This window comes from Lynx rufus, unplaced genomic scaffold (genome assembly GCF_022079265.1).
Source record: "Lynx rufus isolate CCGP_SWC_20201006 ecotype Redwood Valley unplaced genomic scaffold, mLynRuf1.p SCAF_2, whole genome shotgun sequence".
Classification (NCBI taxonomy): domain Eukaryota; kingdom Metazoa; phylum Chordata; class Mammalia; order Carnivora; family Felidae; genus Lynx; species Lynx rufus.
Genome location: NW_025814834.1, coordinates 198,063,146 through 198,089,179, shown reverse-complemented (window position 1 = coordinate 198,089,179; position 26,034 = coordinate 198,063,146). Strand labels below are relative to the sequence as shown.

At 48.3% G+C, this 26,034-nt stretch overlaps 1 protein-coding gene across 2 annotated transcripts; it reads right to left on the bottom strand.

Moving 5' to 3' along the window:
- Positions 1–2: 2 nt before the first annotated feature.
- BSDC1 (BSD domain containing 1) lies at positions 3–24,687 on the bottom strand. 2 transcript variants are annotated; one of them, XM_047086049.1, is made up of 11 exons: positions 24,655–24,687; positions 24,328–24,388; positions 19,377–19,493; positions 16,334–16,501; positions 14,623–14,677; positions 11,907–12,022; positions 11,408–11,476; positions 11,168–11,246; positions 9,390–9,869; positions 2,761–2,864; positions 3–1,303 (listed from the first exon to the last, which is right to left on the bottom strand). In XM_047086049.1, the coding sequence occupies exons 1-11, from the start codon at positions 24,663–24,665 to the stop codon at positions 1,271–1,273; spliced, it is 1,293 nt and encodes a 430-aa protein (XP_046942005.1). In that variant the 5' UTR covers positions 24,666–24,687; the 3' UTR covers positions 3–1,270. The 2 variants fall into 2 exon arrangements, with proteins under 2 accessions (XP_046942005.1, XP_046942003.1); XM_047086047.1 differs by lacking the exon at positions 3–1,303 and having other exon boundaries at positions 1,453–2,864.
- Between the last annotated feature and the right edge of the window lie 1,347 nt (positions 24,688–26,034).

Below are 26,034 nucleotides of genomic sequence, written 5' to 3'. Positions count from 1 at the left end.
AAACCCCATCCCATCAAAAAAAAAAAAAAAAAAAAGATTCTCTCCATCCCACCCCCCTCACTGAAGGTTTCAAGTGGAACTGACCACCACTCTCTTGGCGTACCTGACCACAATCCCTTTAAATCATTGGTGAATACACCAGATTATGTACAAGAATCACCAGAGCAGCATCATGAAGCACCAGGGTCTCCAGGGATTCCTGCAGCCCCTCAGTCCTCCAAGAGAGGAATAGCTTTACCAGAGCAAAGGGTGAGAGCCACAAAGACCGGGTCTGTCTCCAGGAAGAAGAGCTTTTGCAGAAGCCTGATAAGAGTCTCAAGAAGTTCACCCCCAGCATATCCCTTCAAGCAGCAGAAGGGCTGAGGTGGAGAAGTTGGGCTTACCAGAGTTGTAAGGACTCAGCTTTGATCGCTGCTCTGTACCGCCGGTAGCTGGCTTGTGTCCTAAGCTACAGGGGGGTCGAGGTGGGTAGCTGGTTGGACAAGGTATCCCGCCAGGCAATGCACAGAAGGGCCTGAAGTGACCCCCTCCCTTCTTGGGGAGGGGAAGAAATGCAAGAGCAGACTCTTGCAGGTGGCACAGCTGGGCTAAGGACTTGGGTGCATCTGACATGAAGAAGCCCTGGGAGAGGCATTGGGGACATACCAGCCTGGGCTGGACGAAAGGGAAGAGGTGGGAACTTGGGGTTTGGTCTCTAGATTTGGAACCACAAGGAACCTTTCTGGGAATGGAAAATGCCTGGGAAGGGGAGATTCCCAAGAGAGGCAACTTTCCCAGAGACGAATGCCTCTCACTCAATGGGATAGGAACCAAAATGTGCTTGCCATCCCTGTCTAGCTAGGACAGGTGGGATGGCCCTCCTTGCCTACTTTTGGGTGGACAGAGTGTTCTCTCAGCTTCCTCCAAGAGACTGGTGCTTAGGTCCTGCACAGATAGAAGGGCTAGAGTTACCCCTTGGGACTTCCCAGCAAGAGTCCCCAAGAACAGTGGGCGTTCAGCAGAGAAATGTAGGCTCTTCTGGTGAGGGGGGTAGGGCTCCTCCCCTTTGAGTCATCCTATGGTTGGCACAAGTCAGAGTTCCTGGTTTGGATTCAGTGAGCCCCTTCCCAGATGTAAGCAGAGGCCCAAAAGACCAGTAAAGAGCCACCCAGAGGTCTGGTTGACAGAAGCCATTGGGGGGACATTCTCAGTCAGTGTCTTCCAGGGCTGGGCTGAGGTGAGCGAGGGGGTGGGAGGTTCTGTGGGCGGGGGAGCTGCGCGCTCTGGCCCCTCATTCCCAGTCCTCCCACTCTACATCTTCCAGCTGCGGACAGGAGGGGATAACGGAGAGCACAAACACATATTTACTCCTCTGAGTCAAGCCCGGACCCAGCCTCCCCTTGCTGCCCCCATTTCCAGACAGCCCTCCCCTAAACATCCTCCCCCAACTCCCTGCACACCCCGCCCCCCACCCCTTGGGCCACACCTTGCCCCCTAGGAGAGTGAACCACTGTCTTAAGGAACACGTCTGGGAGCAGAGCTGCCCTGTGTCCGAGTGGTGGGGCTGCTGCTCTGATCATTCCAGACCCAAAGGAAATGCTTCCATCAGCCAACACTGGACACTGGGAGGGGACATCCTGCTTCCAGGAACCAACTCAGTCAATCCCTTAAGGAAAACTTGAGAGTGGCCCTGTGATCAGAAGCAAGGTAGCACTGTACTGCAGGTGCTCACAGGGTCTTCATCAGGGGCTCCAGTGCCCTAACTTCAGCTGAAGTCTCTCCAGGGAACTTTCTACCGGCCTGCTGTCAGCTGATCCCCGGTATGATGGGTTGTAGAATGACTGCCTGGGTATATGGTGGCCAGGTTTTACAGAGGGTCGCAAAGACCCAGAAGGCATTAAGCCCCTGTGACATGATAGGGGATCATGGGCCTTCTCTACCCTGGGTATAGTGAGGTCATAGAAGCAAAGTACTCATGGGTAGGTCTCTACCTCTCCCCAGGCTTCAGTTTTCCCATATGAAAAACGAGGCCCTGACTATCTTTCTAATCTGTTTACCACTTTATAGCAGGTTTATGAGCTACATGATAGAAGAAATCATGTGATTCTTGTGTAACAGTGGGAGTAACACTGACTTGAATGTTGTATGTCTGGGCTGGAGCCTCACTCTTGCCACTTAGCTGTGAGAGCTTTTTTCCCTGCCTTTCATTCAAATATGACTCCTTCTTGATTTTGGCAGGTAATGAGGAGTTAGAGTAATAAGGCCTCTGAGCTTCTAACTGGACTGGGTTTTGTGGTGGCTTCAGTAACACTCACTGAGAGCTCGCATGTCCCAGGCAGGATGCCTAACATGTCTACATGCATTACCTCTCACAGCTTATGTGCTTCTAAGATCAATTCTGTTTTCGATGGGAAAACAGAGGCGCAGGTTAAGTGACTCGCCCTAGATCACACTATCTTTTGTCTCCAAGGCCAGGAATCTATCTGTTCAGGTCCCATCCCTGGGAACCATGAATCAGAAGATCTGGGGCAGGGTTTGGAGTCTACATTTTTTAGTAGTTCCTCAGGTGACTCTGACGCAGAGCTAATGTCAGGTACTCTCTCACCATCTACCCTGGAACTGAAGGGAAACAGAGCCTGCTGACGGAAACCATTCAGGGCCTGAAGCTGCCATCTCAGGAACAGGGATCCACCCTGAGGGGACAGTTGCACTTGATGGGAGGAGTCCTCAAACACTGGGATCATTGGGCTTGCTTCCCTGTGGCCAGCCAGGCCCACTCACCTCCCCAGAGGCATCCACTTTGGAGAGTGCCATCTGTACTTCTTCTTCAGTCATGTCCAAGTCAAAGTCCTTCTCCCAGTCCTCACTGATATCCGTGCTTGAGCCTGGAACCACGATCCACAGTGTCAAAGGTGGGAAGGGGTATGTATGAGCAGGTTGTAGCTGGGGGTTATGGCACTCTTCAAAAGGGCCTGGCAAATATACATCAAAGCTCTCACATTCTGTTGTCACTCTGGCTCAGTGATTCCACTTTTAGGAATCCATTCTAAGGAAAAATCTTGGATTCAGTAAAAGATTTAGCCAAAGGGATGTTCACTGTAGTGCGGTTATAGTGATGAAAATTTAAAAAAACCTGGGGCACCTGGGTGGCTCAGTCGGTAAAGCGTCTGACTTCGGCTTGGGTCATGATCTCACGGTTTGCGGGTTCGAGCCCGGCACTGGGCTCTGTGCTGACATCTCAGAGCCTGCAGCCTGCTTCTCATTCCCTCTCTCTCCCTCTCTATGCCCCTTCCCCACTCATGCTCTGTCTCTCTCTCAAAAATAAATAAAAACATTTAATAAATAAATAAATAAATAAACCTGAGAGTCCACTGATAGGGAATTACAAAAGTAAATAAATGGTATAGTCACATGATGGAACATTATGTGGCTTTTAAATGTTAGGCTGTAGAGCACTTATATGCATGGCAAAATAATCTAAAACTATTAAGTAAGGAAAAGTAAGTTACTAAATAGTGAAGAAGCATTTTGGCCCAGAGGCTCCCAGGAGCCACAGAAATCTTCTAGAAGACATAAACAATGAACCTCTTCCTCTTCACTCACTCCACGCTACCTACACTGACCTCGCTACTCCTGAAACACACCAGACACATTCCTGCTTTAGGGCCTTTGCATGGGCTGTTCCTTGTACTTAGAACTCTCTCCTCAGACATCCACAGGCCAATTTCCTCGCCTCCTTCACGCCTTTGCTCAAATCCTACCATCTAAATGTGGCCTGCCCTGACCATCCCACTTTAAACTGCAACCCACTTCCGCACTCTGCTCTCTTTATTCTTTTTTCCATTGCATTTACCACTTTCGAACATATTACATCATTAGACTTAATATGCTTATTGTCAATAATAGAGGAACTAGAATGTGAGCTCCCTGAGGGCAGGGATCTTTGTTTTCCTTTCTTAGGTATGCCCAGTGCCCAGAATACAGAGTTTGCACCCAACAGATATTCATGGACCCTTTTCTAAACCAGGGTTGGCAAACTACGGCCCATGGACCAAATCCAGCCTACTGCCTGTTTTTGGAAATTCAGCTTTGGAACACAGCCCTTGCCATTTGTTTACATATCGCCTATGGCTGCTTTCCTGCTACAACAGCAGAGCTGAGTAGTTCTAACAGACTGTATGCCCCAAAAGCCTAAAATATTTGTGATCTGTCCCTATACAGAAAAAGTCTACTCATCCCTGCTCTGGGTGATTCTGATGCCTGCTTAGGTTAGCAGTCACTGCTCTAAACATTCGTTATTTGGGTAGGACTTCTTAGAGGGAACATAAAAAAATGTCCATGTGAAGGTTATTACTAAGAAGAAAACTACAAAAAGAGTTTTTTAAAAAAGAATATGCAGAAAAAAAGTATATGTATTATAAGTCCATTAAAAAAAATATGCTCAGGGGCGCCTGGGTGGCGCAGTCGGTTAAGCGTCCGACTTCAGCTCAGGTCACGATCTCGCGGTCCGTGAGTTCGAGCCCCGCGTCAGGCTCTGGGCTGATGGCTCAGAGCCTGGAGCCTGTTTCCGATTCTGTGTCTCCCTCTCTCTGCCCCTCCCCCGTTCATGCTCTGTCTCTCTCTGTCCCAAAATAAATAAATTAAAAAAAAAAAGTTGAAAAAAAAATAAATAAAAAATAAAAAAATATGCTCAAAGGGGCACCTGGGGTGACTCGGTTGAGCATCCGACTTCAGCTCAGGTCATGATCTCGTGGTTCGTGGGTTCGAGCCCTGCATTGGGCTCTGTGCTGACAGCTCAGAACCTGGAGCCTGCTTCGGATTTTGTGTCTTTCTCTCTCTCTCTCTCTCTCTCTCTCTCTCTCTCCTCTGCCCCTCCCCCACTCATGCTCTCTCTCCCTCTCTCAAAAATAAATAAGCATTAAAAAAAATATGCTCACAGATGCTTGTACACAGAGAAAAGATGTGTAAAATACCCACAAAAATACTAACAATAGTTACCTCCATGTGATGAGGTCATGGGGTAATTTTCTTGGTATTTTTTTTTTTCTATAATGAACACATACTACTTTGTAACTTTTTTTGTCTATTAAAAGCATATTTTAAAAAAGTAGGTCCCTGATCTCCCAATGGCACGACCTGTAAACACGTCCCTGTTTCTTGCACAGCTTGCTCCTCACCAGGCACCCAGGCTCTGAGACCTCCCCTAAGCCCTGCCCCTGTGCTCCTTATAAGGGGTCTTGCTCTGTTCTCACTTCCTAGCCACAAGCATCCTGGGTCTCTGGAGCCCTGTAGACCTGGATGGAATCTTTACTTTTTTTTTTTATCTATTGTGTAGTCTTGGGTAAGTTATTTTGGGCTTCAGTCTATTTATAAAACAAGGATAAAACCACCCTCTTTGCAGAGAACCACAGGAGGAGCTTATTATGCAGATACCTGCCTCCCCTTCCCCCTCATTCAGATTCTGAACGTCTAAGTGGTGGCCCAGAACTCTGCATTATAAATAGATACCCGGGTGATTCTTTGTAGGCCTGGGCCTGCAGTTTGAGATCCAACAGTGTTAAGATTAGAAGTGTCAATGTGAAGTGCATGTAACACACATACACATAGTGGGGATTTAACAAATGGGGGCCGTTAAAGGCACGGTCTCAGAGTTCAGTAATTTTGCACGTGGTCCCACGGCTAGCCAGGGCAGAGTGGCAACCAAGACCAGGTTCTTCGGACTCCGCATCCAAGTCTCTCTATGCCTTCAGGACATTTTGGTGGCACACACCTGGCTGGCTGTCAGTGTTGGCTTCCTGTGAGTTATGGCTGATTCCTCATTTCAGAGGTGTGGCCATGGCCATGACCGCTTTCCCTAACCTCAGGTTGCCCTCTTTTTCAGCCTTTAAATGATGGGGCAGTCCTTCCAGGGGTGGAAAACAGAGTACCAGCTTACAGTTTTGGAGCACCTCACACCCACCCTCTGAGGTGGGTATTAACAGTCCCAGTTTTCAGATGACGAAATGAAGGCTTTGAGTGGCAGAGATGAGAACCAGGGCTGTCTCTGCCATGTGCCTCCTCCCACCATCTTGTCCTCTCACACAAGAGTACTAACATCTCCATTACACTGTGCATGTGGCGGAGAACTGAGCTATGCCAAAACAATTTAAGATTTCCTGATGGAGTTTGTCTGTTGTCTTTTTAAGAAAGGGGAGTTTTCAGGTGATTACTAACTAGCTCATTTTCTTCTGTTTAATTGGATCTCTGCTTCCCCAGAGAAGAAATGGAGGCAAAAGCCACTCTCAAGTCAGTCATTGGTGAAGTAGGGCCTTCAGCCCAGGGCACCTTCTGGTTTGCAGGCCATAGGCCTGTCTCAGTCTCTCCTTCCCCTCCTCCTGCTGAGGGAACCTGAGCAGGGTTAAGTCCAGGCTCTTAGATTAAATGGCTCTTGGGTCAAAATGCAGGTGGGAAGCAGCTCTGCAAGGACAACGATTGCCCCACTGCCCCTGGACTGTGGGAGACTGTGTGGCTAGCCTACCCCAAGAGACTCTGCTGTGCCCAGAGACCAAGCCTCTCTTACGTCATCTAAGATGTAGACCTAAGAGAAAAACGGAGTCACTCACCGTCTCCAAGCCTTCATTATTTCTTTTTAAGATTCACTCTCTCTACTCTGTTCCCACTGTCCTCCTGTCAGTCCAAGGCCCCATCTTCTCCCGACTAAGTGACTGCTTGTGGTGGGTCTTCGGCAGCGATAACCCAGCCCTCCTGCAAACCCCCAAGTGTCAGAGGCAGCAGAGCAGAGCAATGAAGAGCTTATGCCACAGCTCCCCCGTAATCTCATTTTGTCCCATTTCAACCCACCACTCATTTTTCTGACCCTGCCCTCCCACAGCCCAATTCCCAATGGAGCCTACAGTATTTTTTTTTAATAAATTTTTTTTAATATTTATTTTTGAAGGAGAGAGAGGAACAGAGTGTGAGGGGGGAGGGGCAGAGAGAGAGGGAGACAGAGAATCGGAAGCAGGCTCTAGGCTCTGAGCTGTCAGCACAGAGCCCAATGCGGGGCTCAATATCGGGCTCAAACTCACAGGCCATGAGATCATGACCTGAGTGAGCCAAAGTGGGACACTTAACCGACTGAGCCACCCAGGTGCCCTGGAGCCTATGGCTCTTTAATCCAACTGTTTCACTGTCTCTCCTTCCCTTTCCCAGCTCCAATTCCATGAGCCACAATTCTGATCACTTTTTTGCATATACTTGTGGACTTTCTTCTTTTCCTCTACTGATTTCCCCCGGCTAAACTTGAACCCTGGTTAAATCCAGCTCCCCATCTATTCTGTGCCTGCACCTAGCTACTGACTGTAGCTGGACAAAAGTACACCAGTGCTGACTGGTGTCTCTTAAAATTCATGACTGCTATCTCAAACGGGCCCTTAGTACCACCCAGCCAGCAACTCCATACCACCTGTTGGGTCCCTCACCTACTCTTCCACTTTCCCAAAGTACTTTTTCATGCTTTTCTAAATACTTAGTGAGTGGGTGGTTGATCTCAAGTTTCCTACCAGTAAAAAAAAAAGGGGGGGAGGGGGGCGGGAAATCACACAGACCTCTCTTGGGCTTCTGTGAGGACTAAGTGATATGCATATCCAGTGTTAGCACAGAGTGATACAGACATATAGAAAGTGCTCAGAGATAGTACCTTTTATCATCATCATTTCCCCAAAGCAGGGCTCTACTCATATTTCTTCCCTGATTGAGGACCTATTGTGAAACAATTACCCCCAATTTGTAGAGGAATAAATGGGGCTTAGAGAAGATCAGTAACTTTTCTGAAGTCACATAGCTTAGGAGTAAGATTGGGATTTGAACCCAGAACTGTTCAAACTCCAGAGCCTGAGCCCTTAGCCTCTGTACGCGAGGCTCTTCGTACAGGTCAGGCATCTAATGTCAGCAGCATGCCCTGCCGCTTTATGGCACCAAGTCCAACGTTCCAAGTTTGGCTAAGATTTTAAGTTCTTAAGTTCTGCTTCTGAGTTAACCCATCTACCCTTCTTATTCGTCCCTCTCCTGGGAGATAATACAGCAAAGTGGGCTTTACTCACCACTTCTCCTGCCCATGGCCTCTGCCATCTGGACTTTGTAGGCCCCTGAGCCCCACAGCTGCCCTCAACTCTTCACCTCTCCTATACAATGCCTGTCTCCTCAGTAAACCAACCGCTGATGCCTGGAGCCTTCCTTCTTTCTCTGAACTCCTCCAGCATCAAGCCTGCCCCATACAGCTTCATGTTTCATCATAAAGACTGAAGCTTTTGCCCCTCCCTCCTCAGTGTCTCATAAAGAGTAGGTAGGAGCTCAATGGATGACCTCACTGAATCAGAGCCAGAAGGAAAGCATTGTGTTGGAAACTGGAAACCCTGTGGTTTCCATCAGGGAGCAAGGGGAGGGGTGTGGTGGGGCCAGTTTCCCTTCCACTGCAGCAAACCAGTCTCTCAGCACCAGCAGGCCAGGGCTCACCTGCTGGGCAAGTTTTGTGGCTGACTGGTACTGTGTGTGTGTTTCAGGAGAGGCCTTGCTGACAATTAGCTATCTCTGAAGAGGGATTCTGGATGTGGCAAAACAGTCAACCCCAGAGCTCTTACTGTCCTTTCCTTCCCAGAATTAGAGAGGTTCCCCTTTGACAAAAAGTCAGAGTCTCCAGTCTCAAATTTCACTATACAGATAAGAAACTAAAGCTTTAAAACTTAAGCTGGGTCACAGTAAGTTCATGAGGATTCATTTAATTCTTTTTTAAATTGTACGTGTTTAAAAAACACGTGGATTTCGTGCTCCTAATAATGGGATAAGCTTAGGGAGGCTAAATGACTTTCCTGAGGTCAAAAAGGGTGAGGACCCCTGACAATCAATGACACAGGGATTTCCAACCCAGGGTAAGGCTTAATTGTCCAAACGGACAGTGTGGTAGTTACGGGCATAGGCTCTGAGTCAGAGACCTGGGCCTGAATCTGGGCCTGCCACTTCCTGGCCATGTGAATTTGAGCAAGTTACTTAACATTTCTGAGCCTCGTTTTCTTCATCCATAAAAGAAGGCAATAATACCGACCTGACTGGGCTGTGAGATGAAATGAGAAATTAAATGCAATATAACACACTAAGCCCAGGACATGGCATAAACCTTATTCTGTTGGACCTAAGACCCCAACGATTATAAGATGCACTCTTATTTCAGAGCATATGTACACCTTGTAAGAAATAAGGTAATAAATACTCAACAGATAGCAGCTGTCACCATCATCAGTATCACAAATGAAAGGGTGAGGAAACTGGCACCACAAATGCTTCTGGGATCCTAAAGAGACAAGTCTGCCTTATGGGGTAACAACTCTTGCTTGTCCCCCTCCCCCCTGCTCCCTGGGATTTTGGCCTCGACTTACCTTTCTTTCCATTGTTAGAGGGCGTAGACTTCCCACTGTCCGAGTTCAGCTCAAACACCCGTAAGTCTGTGAGTACCTCCTCCCTCAGAGTCTCTACTCTGGCTGGAGGCCTAGGCTCTGGGCCACTGGGGCGGCCAGCAGGGATGTGGGGCTTGGACTGAGCTGGGGGCGGGGGTCCAGTCTCACCCACATCCACAGCCAGGCCCTGTTCCTCTAAAGATGCCTCTAGCAGCTTCTGGGACAGGTCCTTGGGCAACACGGGTGCCTCAGCTGCAGTGGCAGGTTTGGCGATCTGGGTCACGGGGGAGATGCTCTCACTGCTCTCTGAGGGAGTCACCTCTGTTGGAGGCTCGGCCGGAGTCATCAGATTCTCTTCACAGGGGCTCAGGGGGCCAGGTCCTCCTTCAGGGGATGTGGAGGTTTTGGCCACAGGAACCTTTGCCTCTTTTGCAGAGGTGGGTGAGTCGCTCACAAGCTCCTCTGTTGAGAGAGAACAGGAAAGAGGGCTACGTACCCTGGTCAGCCCCAAGACAACCTTGGAGCTCTGAACAGCTCTCAGGTTCGCACCAAAGCTTACTCCGATCAAGACTAAAGGGTGCCAGTTTCCTCACCCTTTCCCCATCACGGTTCCTCTGCAGATACTCCCTGCTGGTCAAAGTCTCTCCTACGCTGAGGCCTAGCATATGTCTTGTGGACACTCAGCTTCTGGCAGCACAGCCCAAGACGGTATTATGGATTCGAAAGCTAAGACGTGACAGTCAGTTCTGGGTTCAGGCTGGGCTCTGCTCTATCCTCAGTGTGTGATCTCGGGCAAGACACTGAACTTTTCTTTAACTTACCCCCACTTAATAAATGTGTTAATAGCATACAGGTGGCTCCAACATACAATCCAAAGTTGAGCTACCAGGTAGAGGAGGCTGAGCTCTTAAGCGAGTGGTTCCCAAACCTGGCTAGGCACGAACCATTACCAGGGGAGCTCGTTAAAAATGCAAGTTTGGGGGCGCCTGGGTGGCTCAGCCTGTTAAGAGTCTGACTTCGGCTTAGGGTCATGATCTCACAGTTCATGAGTTCCAGCCCTGCGTCAGGCTCTCTGTTGTCAGCATGGAGCCCACTTTGGATCCTCTGTCCCCTCCCCTTCTCTGCCCCTCCCCCACTCACGTTCTCTCCCTCTCTCTCTCTCAAAAATAAACATCAAAATTTTTTTAAAAAATTTAATGTTTATTTATTTTTGAGAGACGGAGAGAGAGAGGGCACGAGTGGAGAAGGGGCAGAGAGAGAGGGAGACACAGAATCTGAAGCAGGCTCCAGGCTCTGAGCTATCAGCACAGAGTCCGACACGGGGCTCAAACTCACGAACCGTGAGATCATGACCTGAGCCGAAGTCGGTGTTTAACTGACGGAGCCACCCAGGTGCCCCCCCCCCCAATTTTTTTAAAGTACAACTTTGGCCACATCCCCAGAGTCTCATTTAGAATGGGGGGAAGGGAATCTTGAATTCTGATAAGCCTCCTAGGTGACTGTGAAGTGGCTGGCCCATAGGCTGGCAGGGGAATCTGTTGCTACTGACACATGTGATTTCCTTACCTAAACCGGGAATTCCGCCAGCCCAGGCAAACTTTTCCTTTTTAGTTCAGCCTATCCTCAGCATGGACAAGTGCCGTATACATGCCCTACGCTTCCCTGCATGCCAGGTCTCTCCGGTGTTCAGAGATGGCCAGATGGTCCCTACAGGCAGCACAGGACCTGTTACTTGCCCATCACCTTTCAATATCTCTTACCTTCTTCCTCCTCCCAGCCAGGCTCTTCAGAGATGCTCTGTTCTGCCCGTTGCTTCAGGGCATCCCTCCGGGCCTGCTCCTGAGTGTGGGGGAGATGGCCAGAAGCAGTCAGGGCTCACTCTCCCCAGACCCTGGCCCTGACCCCAGAACTCTTGGTACCTTGTGCCCCTTCTTCCCTCAACAAAATCCAGTCTACTTCCCCAAGGGCTGAGTGGACCTCCCCAGGCCAGGCCAGCATACCTGCTCTAGTTGATGGACTTTATAGAAATACCGATGCCAGAATTCTGAATGGGAAACAGCTGCTGGGACCTGGAGGGAGGGGACAGTGGAGATGAGACTTTGGGAGTGGTTGTGTACGGTCTGTGTCCCCAGCCTTATCAGCCTGCTCCCAGCTGCTCTGGATTTCAGATGTGGCTCCGTGGCTGAGCGGTTTTCCTCAGAGCACTTAACACCCTTCCATCCCCAGACCCGCTTTCCTGGCCTAGCTTGGCCAAGGAGAGAGAAAAGAATTCCCATCAGGTTTTGCTGGCCCTTCCATTTTTCCCCTGATTGCCAGAAGCCTGGCAAATCAGCTTTGCCCATGTAGAGTCTTGGCTCAGGACCTGGCTGGTCTGGCTCTAGAGGGTCTCAGACTGCTCTCTGGGCCAGGTAACTGCAGTGACTCTAGCTAGATATGTGCCTCCCACCTCCTGACACCTCAAGCTGAAGCTGGGTAAAGTCCTGCCAGCTGGGCCCTCACCATCTTGGTGTAGAGGGCCCGGATGGAGGGGCTGCCTACAAGGAGCTCTGAGATCTCCCCCTTCTTCTCCTCCAAGCAGAACTGGGAAAGCCAGGCGTCAAACAATTCCGGGGGCCCTGCAGAGGGACAGACACTGATGGTCAGTTTTTTGGGTCTGGAGAAAGAACACCGGGCCTACAGAAAACATATCTAAGCCTGGACATGGACAGTGAGGAAAGCTTAAGGTTTTTTTTCAAAGCCATTTGGCCAAAGGTGGGGGGTCGGGAAGGGTGAAGGGGTGGGTAGGCCCCACTGGTATCACGGCATAGTATTTAAGTGATCTCTAGAACGGGCTACTATCTGCATGTTCTCATGCTGCTTGCTTTTTAGCCCATTGCACTTGGCTACTGAACGCCCTCCTCTCCGAAACTGTTCTCAGGTCCCCAGGGACCCCCATGTTGCCAGTCTAAAGGCTACTTCCTGGGGCACCTGGCTGGCTCAGTCAGTTGAACGTCTGACTCTTGATTTTGGTTCAGGTCATGACCTCACAGTTTGTGGGATTTAGCCCCCTGTCAGGCTCCATGCTGACAGCATGGGGCTGCTTGAGATTTTTTCTCTCCCTCTTTCCTCCCCACTCCTGCATGCACACACTTTCTCTCTCAAAAATAAATAAACTTAAAAAACAAAAATAAAGGCTACTTCTCTGCCCTCTCTCATGTGACCAGTCCGGCTTCTGACCCTGGGAGCCACTGTCGTCCTCGTGACGCCCTCTTCTCTTCTGGCTTCTCAGTCTTCTATGATTCCCCTCCCACCTTTCCAGTTGTTCCATGTGAGTCTTCAGTGGCTCCTCTTTTTTCCTCTCCTTATGTCTTCCCATTCTCTATTTTCTCCTAAGATAACCTCTACTAAGCCACAAGTTTTAACCTCTCCCTCCCCCAACAACTCCTCAATCTGTCTTTGCAGCCCAGGCTACCCTTCTGGGCTCCAGAGCCAGGGGTCCAGGTGTCCTCTGGAAACTTCTATCAGCTCAGGTGCAGCAAATGCAACGTGTGCTCATTTTCTTCCATCCCTAAACTGTCCCACCTAGTTATCCACCAGAACCCTGGGTGCTGTCCTGGACTCCTCCTTTATCTGATCGCCCTGGGTTCCACCTCCTCGGTGTCTTCCACACCTCATTCTTCATTCCACCTGCCACTCCCTGGGTTCTGGACTTACCTCTGACGTGGGGATTCCTGCCAAGCCTCCTACCCAGTCTGCCCATCTTCTATCTTTCTCTATGCTTGATGGCTCTTTTACAAAATACAAAATCTGATCACCTCAGGCTTCAAAACACTTCAGTAGTTCTCTAGGGAGGGCTTTTTATTTATTTTTAATTTTTTATTATTATTTTTATTAAGTAAACTCTATACCCAATGTGGGGCTCGCACTCACGACCGTGAGATCAAGAGTCATTTGCTTCACTGACTGAGCCAGCCAGGTTCCCCTGGAGGGAGGGCTTTTTAAGCTAGGGTCCAAGCATGGGCTTCACAGAGGGTCAAAGACCTCCCATATGGCATTATAAATTTTTGTGGAGAGGGGTGCCTGGGCAGCTCAGTTGGTTGAGCGTCCGACTCTTGCTTTCAGTTCGGGTCATGGGATCGAGCCCAGGCTCTGCACTGAATGGAGAACTTGTTTGGGATTCTCTCTCTCTCCCCCCCCCCCCCTTCTGCCCCTCTCCCCTGCTTGTGCTCTTTCTCTCTAAGTAAGTAAGTAAGTAAATAAATAAATAAATAAATAAAATTTTGTGAAGAGAGGGCCTGTCATTTTCAACAGATTTTTACAGGCCTTTGTGACTAAAAAAAAAGTTAAGAACTACTACTTTGAGCCTTTTAGGACAAAACTTCAAACTGCATAGTCTGGCACCCAAAGCCCTTCCAATCCGGCCCCCACCAGCAGCTCTCATTGCCATCCCTCCCTCACATTCACCCCTTAATCTAGACTTCTCAAATGCAGGACCTTAAAATGTCCTACTGCCATGCTTGAACACCTTCCCCCACTGCTAAAAACAAAATTAGTCTACTTGTTTTTCTTTTTAAAGTAGGCTCCACACCCAATGTGGGGCTTGAACTCATAACCCTGAGATCAAGCGTGGCAACCTCCACCAATTAAGCCAGCCAAGCGCCCCCCAAACTAGTTTACTTCTAATTTATCCTTAAAAACTCAATGTAAGTGTCACATCCTAGGTTCCCCAGGTTGCACCGGGTGCTTCCCTTCTGGGTTCCCACTGCCCCCACCTTTCTGTGGAAACAGTCACTCTACCTCTACTATCCTTGCTTTATTCATTGTTTCCTGTCTCTCTTTCCTAACAGCAGGTTCCTGGAGGTCTGCACTGGGGTGAGGGTTTGACTAATTTCTGAGCTCCAGTTCCCAGCCTGGGGCTTGCTGCATGAGAGGGGCTTGGCAAACAAGCGCCAAAGAGAAGGCAGGCAGGGCAGCAGGGCTGGGATGGAGCCTGAGCTGAGAATGAGGGAGCGGAGCAAAGTCTCTGCAGACTGCAGAGATGAACACAGTCTGGGTTCAGGGAGGAAAAGGGACTGTCAACCCATCCTACCACACATAAGGTACACTCTAGTCCCACTCTGGTCTCTCCACACAGGAGGTGCTGGGCCACTGCCACTAGAGACCAACAGGGTGCTCATCCCAGACTCCCGTGGTCTCCCTTCCCTGCAAGCCTCCCCCTCACCGCTACCCCCCTCACCATCTGGTTCATTGCAGTAGGTTGCCGGGTCTGACTGCAGGCTGTAGAGGCGAGCCTGTAAGAAATAAAGAACAGAAAATTCTGGAGTGCTAGGTGGAGAAAGCACCCCCTCTCTGACAGCATAGTCTACCATTGTTGTTGATTTAGGTGCTCAGAGACTGATCATTCCCCTGTACATTTATTCCCATTTGGAAATCAGCCTCAACCCAGCCTCTCCCCTGCTGGCTGCCAGACCCCACAGGGCACCTGTCAGCTTGCCCATGGCTAGAAAGGGGAATACTGGGCTAGGAGTGAAAAACTGAGGCTCCTGGAAAAATGGTCTCCCCTAGTATTCCACCTGGGGAATTAAGATACAGTGTAAGCAGGCTATAAACTTGTACGTATAAAATGCTTTTGAATTGTGTGAAACCTGAAAAACATTAGTGCAAATACACTAATAAAGTCCAAATTCATGGGCAAAATTTGAAATAATGTATCTCCCCAAATTAAAAGCATTCATCAAGAACTTCTTTCTTTTTTTTTTTATTACGTTTCTTTATTTTTGAGAGGCAGAGAAAGACAGAGCACGAGTGGGGGAGGGGCAGAGAGAGAGGAAGAAGACACAGGATCGGAAGCAGGCTTCAGGCTCTGAGCCGTCAGCACAGAGCATGACACGGGGCTCGAACTCACGAACCGTGAGACCAGGTCCCGAGCCAAAGTCAGACGCTCAACCGACTGAGCCACCCAGGCGCCCCAAGAATTTCTTAATTCCATAGCCAGTGTGCCGAGTGAATTATCTGCCGTGTTCCCGGTAAGGCCACAGGAGTGGCAAACTTTAGCTGGTCAACAGAAGACCCCACCTCCCCTCTTCAATGTTACGTGGAGCAAAGGCCAGCTGTCTGCGTTAGAGCTTCAGCAAGTGGCTTTGGTGACTTACAGCTGTTAGAATTTAAAATCCTACAATTTAGGAAATTTCACACTCCCACTCAAATGTCCACTAAGTGGTGGTATTGATACTAGTGCTGGCAGATATGCTTGACAAATCAGTAGGTTTGGAAAGGAAATTCAATGCCAACCTGCTGTGACATCACGCTGTGAATTTAGGAGAAAACACTCCATGAACCGTGAAGAAGTAATGTGAGAAGATAAAATGTGGAAGAAATACGCTACCACTGTTGTTGATCTACGTGCTCTGAAGACATCCTCCCCCCATACGTTGATTCCCACTGGAAATCAGCCTTAACCCAAACGGGGAGAAGATCATACCTGTACAGCATTCCTTATCAAGGCTGAAAGCTGAAAGGACTCCCCAAGAGCAGCACTACAGAAATGACTGGAATAACTATGCTCTGTTCACTTGCAAGAATGTAAATAATTAAAAGGATGGTAAGAAAGATGCTGATATTTTTTATATATGTTTTTACAGCAGGTTATAAAATTCGATGTATAAAGTGCTTTTTTTGTTAAAAAGAAAGAGTTCAAACTATCTTTACCAATGTTTGTAAACAAAAAGAAATGAAAGGTTATAGCCAAACAAGAAATAAATGGTTCTCTTTCAGTGATGGGATTATGGACTTAGCGATAATTATCTTCTTGATTAGTACTATTCTCCAGTATAGTTATACACACATATTTATTTTCTGGCCTGAACACATACTGCTTTTATGAGTGCACATTGGAAGATGGCATCTAGTGCTGTTAGGCACCTGCAGGGGAGGCTGCTAATGAATACCTTGGTGCCATCATAGGGCTCAGCTGTGCCAGAGGGTGTGCCCATCAGGGTGATGACATCGCAGTCTATGGTCTTGTCTGGTGAGGGAGCGAAGGTGTCGGAGATCACCCCTAGGAAGTCAGACAACCCCTTCTTCATCTTCTCTGTTGCCCCCGAGGAGCCTTCAGTCTGCAGAGAGAAGCGGAAGAGGAAACAAGTGGCCCAGGAGCAGGCTGCAAGTTAGAGTTTGGGGTACTGAGGGGTAAAGCATCAGGGGCAAAGGAAGCATCAGGGGTGAAGCATCCCTGTGTAGGGACCAGGAAGTGCTCATGGCCTCTTACCCCATCTCTGAGGTTGGAGAAGGACAGAAGTGGCTAGGGTCCCCAGACACCAGAAGACGGTGTGGAACAGGACCCCGGTAGGCCTATATAGTCAGAGCAGAACTCCCTGACTGGCTGTTTCATCAAAATTTCAAGGCTAGTCGTACTGATCAAAAACTGGCAGGAGAGGGGATGCTCGGATGGCTCAGTTGGTTGAGCATCCGACCCTGGATTTCGGCTCAGGTCACGATCTCTCAGTGCGTGGGACCGAGTCCTGAGGTGGGCTCTGCGCTGACAGCAAAGAGCCTGCTTGGGACTCTCTGTCTCCCTCTCTCTATGCCCCTCTGCTGCTCATGCTCACTTGTTCTCTCTCTCAAAATAAATAAGTAAACATTGAAAAAAATGGGCAGGATAGGATGCATGCTGTACACACTCTTGGGGAAGGGGACCTGTGGGTGGAGTGGTGGGAAAGGTACTAGTTTTGGAGACCTAACCCCCTCTGAGTCAGCTTCCTGATCTGTAAAATTAGGACAAACAGACTTCCTTCAGAGGGCTGCTGTGAAAAATAAAAAAGATCAGGCATGTACAAGCCTGGCATAAAACAAACATCTACTAAATAGCAGTACTGTAATATCACAATGTCATCATCATTGTTGCTCAGGAAGTAGAACATTCTCTATGAAAGACCAGGGATACATGGGCAGGATGAGAACACGTATCCTTGCCTAGACGCAAACCTGGGACCAGCTGAGGGCCAACGTATGCATTGTCTAGAAGGGGCAAGTGGGACACCAAGCTTGAGCCACACTGGCCGGGATATCCTTGAACAAGCAGAAATAGGATGCTGACAGGGCCAGGCTCTAAAAACCTCATGGAAACCATAGCATTTACTCCTGATTAGGCTATCCAAGCATTTTACACCCGGAATCTATCAGCATGCCTGGCACATGCTAGCACAGATATACAATCATATTTGTCAAATGAAAAAAAAAAGGAATAAATAGCCACCTGGGTGGCTGAGTTGGTTAAGCGACCGACTGTTGATTTTGGCTCAGGTCATGATGTCACGGTTCCTGAGATGGAGCCCCACATCAGGCTCTGAACTGACAGTGAGGAGCCTGGTTGAGATTCTCTCTCTCCCACTCTCTCTCTGCCCCTCCCGCTTGCTGGATGTCTCTCTCAAAAATAAATAAATAAACACTAAAGAAAGAAAGAAAGAGAGAGAGAAAGGAGAGAGAAAGAAAGAGAAAGAAAGAGAGAGTGAAAGAGAGAGAGAGAGAGAGAGAAAGAAAGAGAGAAAGAAAAGAAAGAGAAAGAAAGAGAGAAAGAAAAGAAAGAGAAAGAGAGAAAGAAAAGAAAGAAAGAAACAAAGAAAGAGAAAAGAAAAGAAAAGGAAAAAAAAGAAAAGGAAAAAGAAAAGAAAAGGAAAGAAAAGAAAAGAAAAAGAGGCGCTGGGGTGGCTCAGTCAGTTAAACGTCCAACTCTTGATTTCAGCTCAGGTCACGATCTCACAGTTTGTGAGTTCAAGCCCCACATTGAGCTCTGTGCTGACAGTACAGAGCCTGCTTGGGATTCTCTCTCTCTGTTCCTCCCTCACTTGTGCTCTCTCTCTTTCAAAGTAAACTTTAAAAAAAAATAAAAGTAAAATTTTAAAAAGGAATAAATAAACGGAAAAAATGAGTGGTGTCTCTGCTGCTGGCTGGACCCTAGCAGTTCAGCAGGATTACTATCTGTCACTCCTGCTCATGCTCATGAGTAGCTGTGATTAGCCTGCAGACAGTATTTTACAAGAGGAGTCAACAAAATTAAGGTTGGCTAAAAGAACTCCAAAACATGTTTTTTATAACATGGCTTCTAATCTCAAGGCAACTGATTCAGCTGGAGATCAGATGAAGAAAGTGCAATTTCCCCAATACTAAAGGAGAAACTGTTCATGCAAAACCTATATATTATACTTTATCAGAAGCTTGAGCTTTGCAGGGATAGCCAACCATACACTATTTTCACTTTTCACACTCACTTTAGAATCTAAATCCTATCTCACAAGAAGATTCTGCCACACATCTTTGATTAATAAAAACAGGGCCCGTAAGAATAGAAGTTGGCACCACCTTTCTGGAAGGTAGTTTTGCAACAAATATTAAAAGGCCTACAACTGTACTCACCGTATGATCCCTTCTAATATTTTATTATAAAGAAAATATGAAGGCCAAAGATTTAGCAATCAGAATGTTTACTGTAGCTCTGTTTATCCAGTACCAGAAAAAATGAAATAGGAAACTAGGAACTGGTTAAACCTACAGAACAAAATAACAAGCCATTTATGATGCTGGAGAATGAGGTTTGCAATGATTAAGCCAGAAAGTAGGTTATAAACCGTGATATTCAGTTGATTCCAGTCTTGAAAAAGAAAGTGGACAAAGTGAAAAAGAACGAGGAACATACTCCCCAAATATTAACAGTCGTTACCTCTGGGAGATGGAACTAGGTCTTTCTTTTTCTTTTACTTACGTGTATTTTCTAAACTGTCTACAGTGAATGACTTTGCCAGAAGGAAAACATTTGCTAAAACAATACAGAAATGGGAGAGCTTATTAATACTTATTCTATATAGCTTGTTTGCTTGGCAGACATAATTCTTTCAAAGTGGGAGCCTATGGGGGAAAAACAATCACTTAATAGTAGAAAGGTTGGGGTATCAGGCTGTGAAGGACAGTCACTCAGAGCGTGAAGGGAGTACTCACAGCTAGCTTCTCCTTGACCACACTGGCTGTGGCTGCAATGGTGCAGGCCGTGTCATGCTGGACCACCTGGGTGAACTCTGTCAGGTCTCGCTTCATGAACTCCAAGGCTTCGGAGGACTACGGGGAAGACAAGAGAGGGATGACAGAGCCAGCTGGCTCCACTACCCTTTGTTCCTGTTCCCGGGGCTGCTTCTATCCCAGACAGACACATGGAAACCTCAAGTGACATGGGAAGCCTCAGCACAGAAACAATGATTGCCTGTCCCAATCCCATGACCTGGGATTACCGAACAGCAGAGAGTACAGAGGGACTCCCTGCAGCTCTGAGAATCGGGATGAGACTCAGCCCTGACCTTTATAAGCTCTGTGGCCACAAGTAACTCTCATCTAGTTTCAGTTTTCTCCTGAGGGAGGTACACTAAATCGGTGGTTCAAGAGCAGACTGGGGAAGGGGGTGCACACAGTCCGGAAACGAAACAGACTCCGATGCATTGCTCTGAAATCCTTTAAGTCGTGACATTTGTTTCAAATTTCAAGTAACCTGAAGAAAAGGTGTGTGATTTTTTTTTTTATCAAGGGAAAGTGTTTCCATTTTTATTTATTTTTTATTACAGGGAAGTTCAGTTGAAATATGAGGCAGTATGTGAAATTATTTGTCTGAAAAACTAAATAAACATGTTGTACTAGTGACAGTAATAGTTGAGAAAGCGTTTATGAGCGATTCTTGGCAATTTAATACCGGAAAAAAGGTGTGTGGTTTTTACATTCCACAAAGGGGGTGTTGAGAGAAATACTGGATTGGATTGCCTCCCAAGTCTTGCTTCTACCATTCTAGGGTTCTATTCATCCATAGAGATCCTTCGGGCAGAATGAATATTTGCTTCTGTCAGGCTGACCTGCTGCTCACCCTGCACTCAGACCAGGTTTGAGAGAGCAGGCCCTCGGCCCTGGTCTGAGTCTTGCCCTGCTTTGTTTCATCCTTACCCACTCTGGGGTACCTTCCCAAACTACCTCTGTGCTCCCCTGGCAAGCCCCCTCATTTTGCACATGGAGAGTCACCTGAATTTTTTTTTTTTTTTTTTTTTTTGCATTTTTGAGGGTTCTGGTGACTTTTTTCTGGTTTTCATCAGCCTGGGATGAAATGCGGTAGTCTCATCTATCAGCAAGAAGCTTCTCTGGGAGTGGGAATCATGTCTCCATTTCAGACTCAGGACTCTGTAATTGGAGTGGAGGGGCCATTTATTTTCTATCTCCATCCACTCTGCCATTCTCCATCCTGGTCCAGGCCAGCCTGCTTTGTCGAATGGACTCCTCGCAGGTTGTATCAGATACCTCTACTGCCTTCTCCTTGTGACATTGCTGGGAGCTTTGGAAGTCAGAGCAGACCAGGTTGCCCCTGCTTTACATTCTACAGTGCCCATAGTGTCCTATGAGCAAGTACACCATCTTTCCCTTCACTTACAAGGCCCATATAATCTCATCTCTGGCCCTCATCCTCTACCACTGCGTTCCTCACTGAGCTCTAGTTGGCTTTCCGCACGTTTCTCAGATGCTCTAGCATCTTCCTTACCTTCATGGTATTAGAACATATGGTTCTAACTCTTCCAAACAAAGAAGTGAAAAAAACACAACAAATAAACCCCTTCAACTGGTTAATTCTGGTTTCTCCTTCAGATCTATGCTTAAATGTCACTTCCCTGGAGAAGCTTCCCTGATGCCACCTCAGATTAGGTTGGGTCCCTGCTTCATGTTCCCAGGGCACCTGAATGTTCTCTAATGTTTGTCATACTGTAGATTATGATTACCCGTCCCAAGTCTAGCTTCCTGGATAAACTGAGTTCCCTGAGCACAGAACCCGTGCTTTTTGTTCACTGATGCTTTCCCAGTATGTGACACAGAACGCGGCATAGAGCAGGTGCTTAAATTTGCTTGTTAAATTTACATGTACCGGAGCAATTTTAAATAACCATTAGCATGATCATTTGATAAATGGCTGTCACTAGACTGTGAGCTCTGAGGGGACAAATATGAACAGACATGGTGCCTGCCCTCAAGAAGACCGTAGTCTACTGGCAAAATGTTCATATAACAGTGTTGATACACAAGGGCAGAGTGGTGACCAGTGTATTATCAGGAAGTTGGAAAGACTTGGTGAAGGGAAGCCTGGACTGAGCCCTAAAGAATGAGCAGGAATCAGCAAAGGAAGCCTGCCTGGGGCATAGTAGGGCATAGGGCTTACCGAAGCCCATGTGCATTTCAGTCCTAACAAACATAAAAGGTAAAGCAAAACTGGTTTCGAATAAAGCTGGAGAGGTTGCCAAGGGCAACTATGGAGGGCCTGGTCAGCCCTGAGGGTAATGGGGAGCCATCAAGGGTTTGAAGGAGGTGGGACATGATGAGCTTTGCCTTTTTCACAGGTCACTCCAGTCACTGGCATGGAGTGCCATGGACGGGTCCAAAAGTGACAAGAGTAGAAGACAGAGGAAAACCAGTCAGGAGGCTGCTGCTGCAATGGTCCGGAAAAGAAAACAGAATATGAATAAGGACAGTGCTGGTCAGGATGAAAGGATGGGACTGGTTCAAGAAATATTCGTCAAAAAAGGTAGATTTGGTGATTAAATGGATGTGTTGACTGAGGGCAAAAAAGAGTCAAGGAAGGGCCACTGGCTGCTCAACTAGGTGCCTGGGTGGATGCAGGGCTGCCAGCGGAGGGAGAAAATGCCAAAGGGGAAGCCCGCTTAGAGAGAGGGTGATGACAATGATTTCGGTCCTGTAGCATGTGTGGCGTATCTGGATAGTTGTCCATCAGCAGCTATTCTCAAACACTAAAGTTCAGAGTAAAGGACTAGGAGTCACTCCATCATGGAAATGGAGGAGGTCACCCAGGAAGCGTTTGTAGAGTGAACAGAGCAGTGAGCGGAGGACAAGACCCCTCAAACACTATACTTTTAAGGCGCAGGAAGGGAAAGAAAAGCCTGGAGATGTGGAGAACTGAGAGAGAAGCATGCCACAAAGCCAAAGGAGTAGAGTTTCAAGAAAGAGGGAGTGATCACTAGTGTCAAATGCAGCAGAAAGGTCCAGGAAGATAAGGGCTCAAAACCACCCACTGGATTTGGCAAGCGGTAGGTGAAGCTGAGTGTGTTTACAGATAAGCTTGTATGTGGTAGCTGCAGGGATGGGGACGGAGTCATGAGAGATCACGCTGTTGATCTCAAATTATAAACAGTAGGAGATGAGGTTGTCCCCCAGAGGTAAAAGAAGCAGCAGTTGAACAGTGGACTTGAGGAAGAGTTAGGTTTGGGGAAAGTTTCTGAAGGCAAGGGGGAAGAAAAGCATATCAGAGACTGGAAAAGCTTGCTGGGTGTTGCTCAGGCCTGAGTAAGGTTGGTGAATCTGTGGTTGGGCCAAAGAGCAATATGACTTTCTCTATCACTGTCTGTGGGTAAATGCAAGCACACGCGTACACTATAGGATGAGGTAAGATGCACAGGAAGGTAGATTATAGCACCATCTCAAACTGTTGTCTCCAGGGCAGTACGCTAAGGGGTGCAAGGGAACTGAGGGTCCTGGGAATTGAGTGGTCCAGATGGAGCCAGGATGGGAAGGGGGAAGGAGGCAAGGCCAGGAAAGCACTGCAAGACCAAGAAAAAAAAAATGGAAGTAAAAATGGATGGGTGGTGTTTAAGGGATTTCCCCATCACCCTCCTCAGGACTTAATAAAAATAACTCCAGCTTATATACTATTTACTGTGTGCTAAGCATTGTCCTTGGTGCTTTACACATTATCACTCAATCCCTACAATACTATCAGGTAGGTATAATCAGTACTCCCATTTTGCAGATGAGGAACTGAGGCCTAGAAAGGTTAAATAACTTGCTCAACTTGGTCTAACAGTAAGCAGCTGAGAGGGAGATTAAGTCCTCTTTCTGAATGGGGTAACTGTCAAAGGCAGAAACAACGTCCACACCCCTGCTTCAAACTGGGAGTTCCCCAAGAACGAAGATAGAAAGCTAACCAACTATCTATTTTTCATGAGTTATGGTAAGACCAGCCTTGAGAGAAACACACAGGAGCCCCTCGCACACCTGCTGAATGAACGTCAGACTCTCCTTCCAAGAGATCGCTCAATAGAAGTGACCTTCTTTGAGGTCTCTTCAATTAAACTTCCTTGTGAAATTCTCCTCGTGCTTATCAACAACGTAAACAACTCAGGGCATTCTTAGATTTGCTAGGCTGTAGCTGAGAGGCTGTCCAGGACTGCATAGGCTGAAGGAGGTATTAAAATGCTCCCAGAGTAGAGAATGATTTAACCGAGATCAGAAGCCTCCCCGAGTCTGCCCTGAAGCAGGACTCACCCCAATTCCCTGAGGTAAACGGTAATTAACTTTTTTCCACAATTCACTGGGGCCCGCTTTGACAAACTAGCACGGAAGGGAACAGAAACACACAACAGCATTGTCCATTGGTAGAGCAGAGCCTCACTCATCCCACAGGGATTGTTGCTGCCTCCCTGCTAGACTGAGCTTCGTGAGGCCCAGGATTGCAGCTTATCCTCAGGACCTGTCAGAGAGTGCTGGCTGTGCCATTCTAATACCCGAATGACTAGAGCAGTAAGTTTCTGTCGCTAGAGTTCTTCTTCAGGGCCTAGATCAAATGTTCTCTCTTCTACGAAGCTGTGAATTTCCTGAGCTGGAATAAACTGCTCTTCCTCTGGATTCCTACAAAAGGGTCGCGCCAGCCTTTAAACCAACATGTATTTCACCGTGGCGACTGTCACACTGGCCTGAGTCGGGGTCAGTCCTCCCTTACACCGATAAGGTATAACAGTAGAGCTCGGTGGGCCTCATCTCGACGGCCTGGCGCCCACGTAGGTCGGGCGGGGCCGCTCGGACCTGGTTGCAGTGAGGTGGAGCGAGGCCCTGCCGGAGGAAGGGCGCCGGCCCGGCTTACCTTCTCCTTGACTGCCTGGTAGCTCTGCTGCAGCCAGCTCCGCCACCATCCCACGTCCTCCCTGTGGAAGACAGACACATCTGGCAGCCCTGCGGTGCGACTCTCGCCCGCGCAACGATCGGGTCTCAGTTTCCCCCTGAGATGTGGTCCCCGGGCCGAGACTTGGCAGACCGCTTCCCCAACCCCCTCACACTGCGACTCCACCCCGCCTTTTCAGTTCCGTCCACTCGCGCGCTGGCCTCCTGCTCCCCACGGGGACCCTGGCCCAGCACCCCGGCCCTCAGAGAATTCAGGCCCCAACGCCGGAGAGCAGGATGACGGGCTCACCCTTCCGCCATCTTGCCCGCATGACATCACCACTATTTACTGACCTCTGACTTCCGACACGGCACCGCCCCCTCAGGCACCGCCCCGGAGCGCTCGGCCCAATCCTCGCGCTGACACCGCCCCCAGCCCAATCTCCGCTCCGGTCCACTACTGGGCCCCGCCTCCTTGAGCTCCGTCCAGTGTCCGTCTACAATTCGCCCTTCAACTCCGCCTCTGGACTCTTGGCCCAATCCTCACTCAGTTCGGTTCTCAGGGTCCACTCCCCAGCGGTAGCCCTACCCCCCTACAACAACTACTTTTTAATCAACGTACATCGGATACGGTGGCTGCTAAGGGCCACGTTCGTCCCTCTAGCTGGACCGCGAAGGCGCGGGAGCGGAGCGGAGAAAGGGAGGCAGCGGGGCTGGAGCTCGAAAGTCTGGACCCTAGAGCTCAGGTCTAGGACCACCCCCCTTTGTGAAACAAGCCGCGTAACAGCTGCTTGGGGTCTCTTCGGGCTAATCCAACAAGCGCAGAGCGGAGCCCTGGGCTACGGTCTGCAGGTGTGTGGAGAAAATTTCATCACAGTTAACTTCCATGAGTCTTCTCGAGGGGCTCTGAGGATATTAAGGAGATAGACACACATTCACCTACCTCAACTTTTGATAGCCCAAATCAGAACTTTTTGAACTGGAGCTGAATGTGGATTGACTTGTGAAAGGGAGACAGAGACAGAAACTTTCTGCATCTGCTACCTGTCAAATCCCATGGCCTCTTGTCTGTTTAGGGGCGTAGCTTTAGTAATTCCCCCACCAGCCATTCCGTTTTTTCTCTTTACATGATTGTTCCTGTCGTCATACATGGTATTTCTCCCACATTAAAAGCATGGGAATAAATGTCAACCCTCTCTTGACCCGACACCCATTCCCTAATTCCCTTTACAGCAAAACTCCTATAAGACTTGCCCACCCGCGCTGTCTTCAACTCCCCTCTCTTCCCAATCTCTCTTGAATTCACTTCAGTCAGGTTTTTGCCTCCCCACAATAAGTTGACCTAACTTTTGTTAAGATGTTAAGAGCCATGGCCAATTTTCAATTCTTATTTGGACCATTAGCATCTTACTTGACACAGTTGATCACCTTCCTACTTTTTATTTTATTAAAAGTTTTTTTAATGTTTATTTATTTTTGAGAGACAGAGTGTGAGTGGGGGAGGGGCAGAGAGAGAGGGAGGCACAGAATCCAAAGGAAGCTCCAGGCCCTGAGCTGTCAACACAGAGCCAGACGCAGAGGCGAACTCACAAACCGTGAGATCATGACCCGAGCCAAAGTTGGAGACTTAACTGACTGAGCCACCCAGGCACCCCATCTACCTTTTAAAACTTTTACTTTCTTCACTTGG

What these genes read in the sequence shown, in the direction of transcription:
- BSDC1 (XM_047086047.1), bottom strand. An exon ending in GGGCCCTCTACACCAAGATG is followed by an intron (nt 11,477 to 11,906) that starts GTGAGGGCCCAG and finishes CCCTCCCTCCAG; the next exon opens with GTCCCAGCAGCTGTTTCCCA. An exon ending in CTCTAACAATGGAAAGAAAG is followed by an intron (nt 2,865 to 9,389) that starts GTAAGTCGAGGC and finishes TCGTGGTTCCAG; the next exon opens with GCTCAAGCACGGATATCAGT.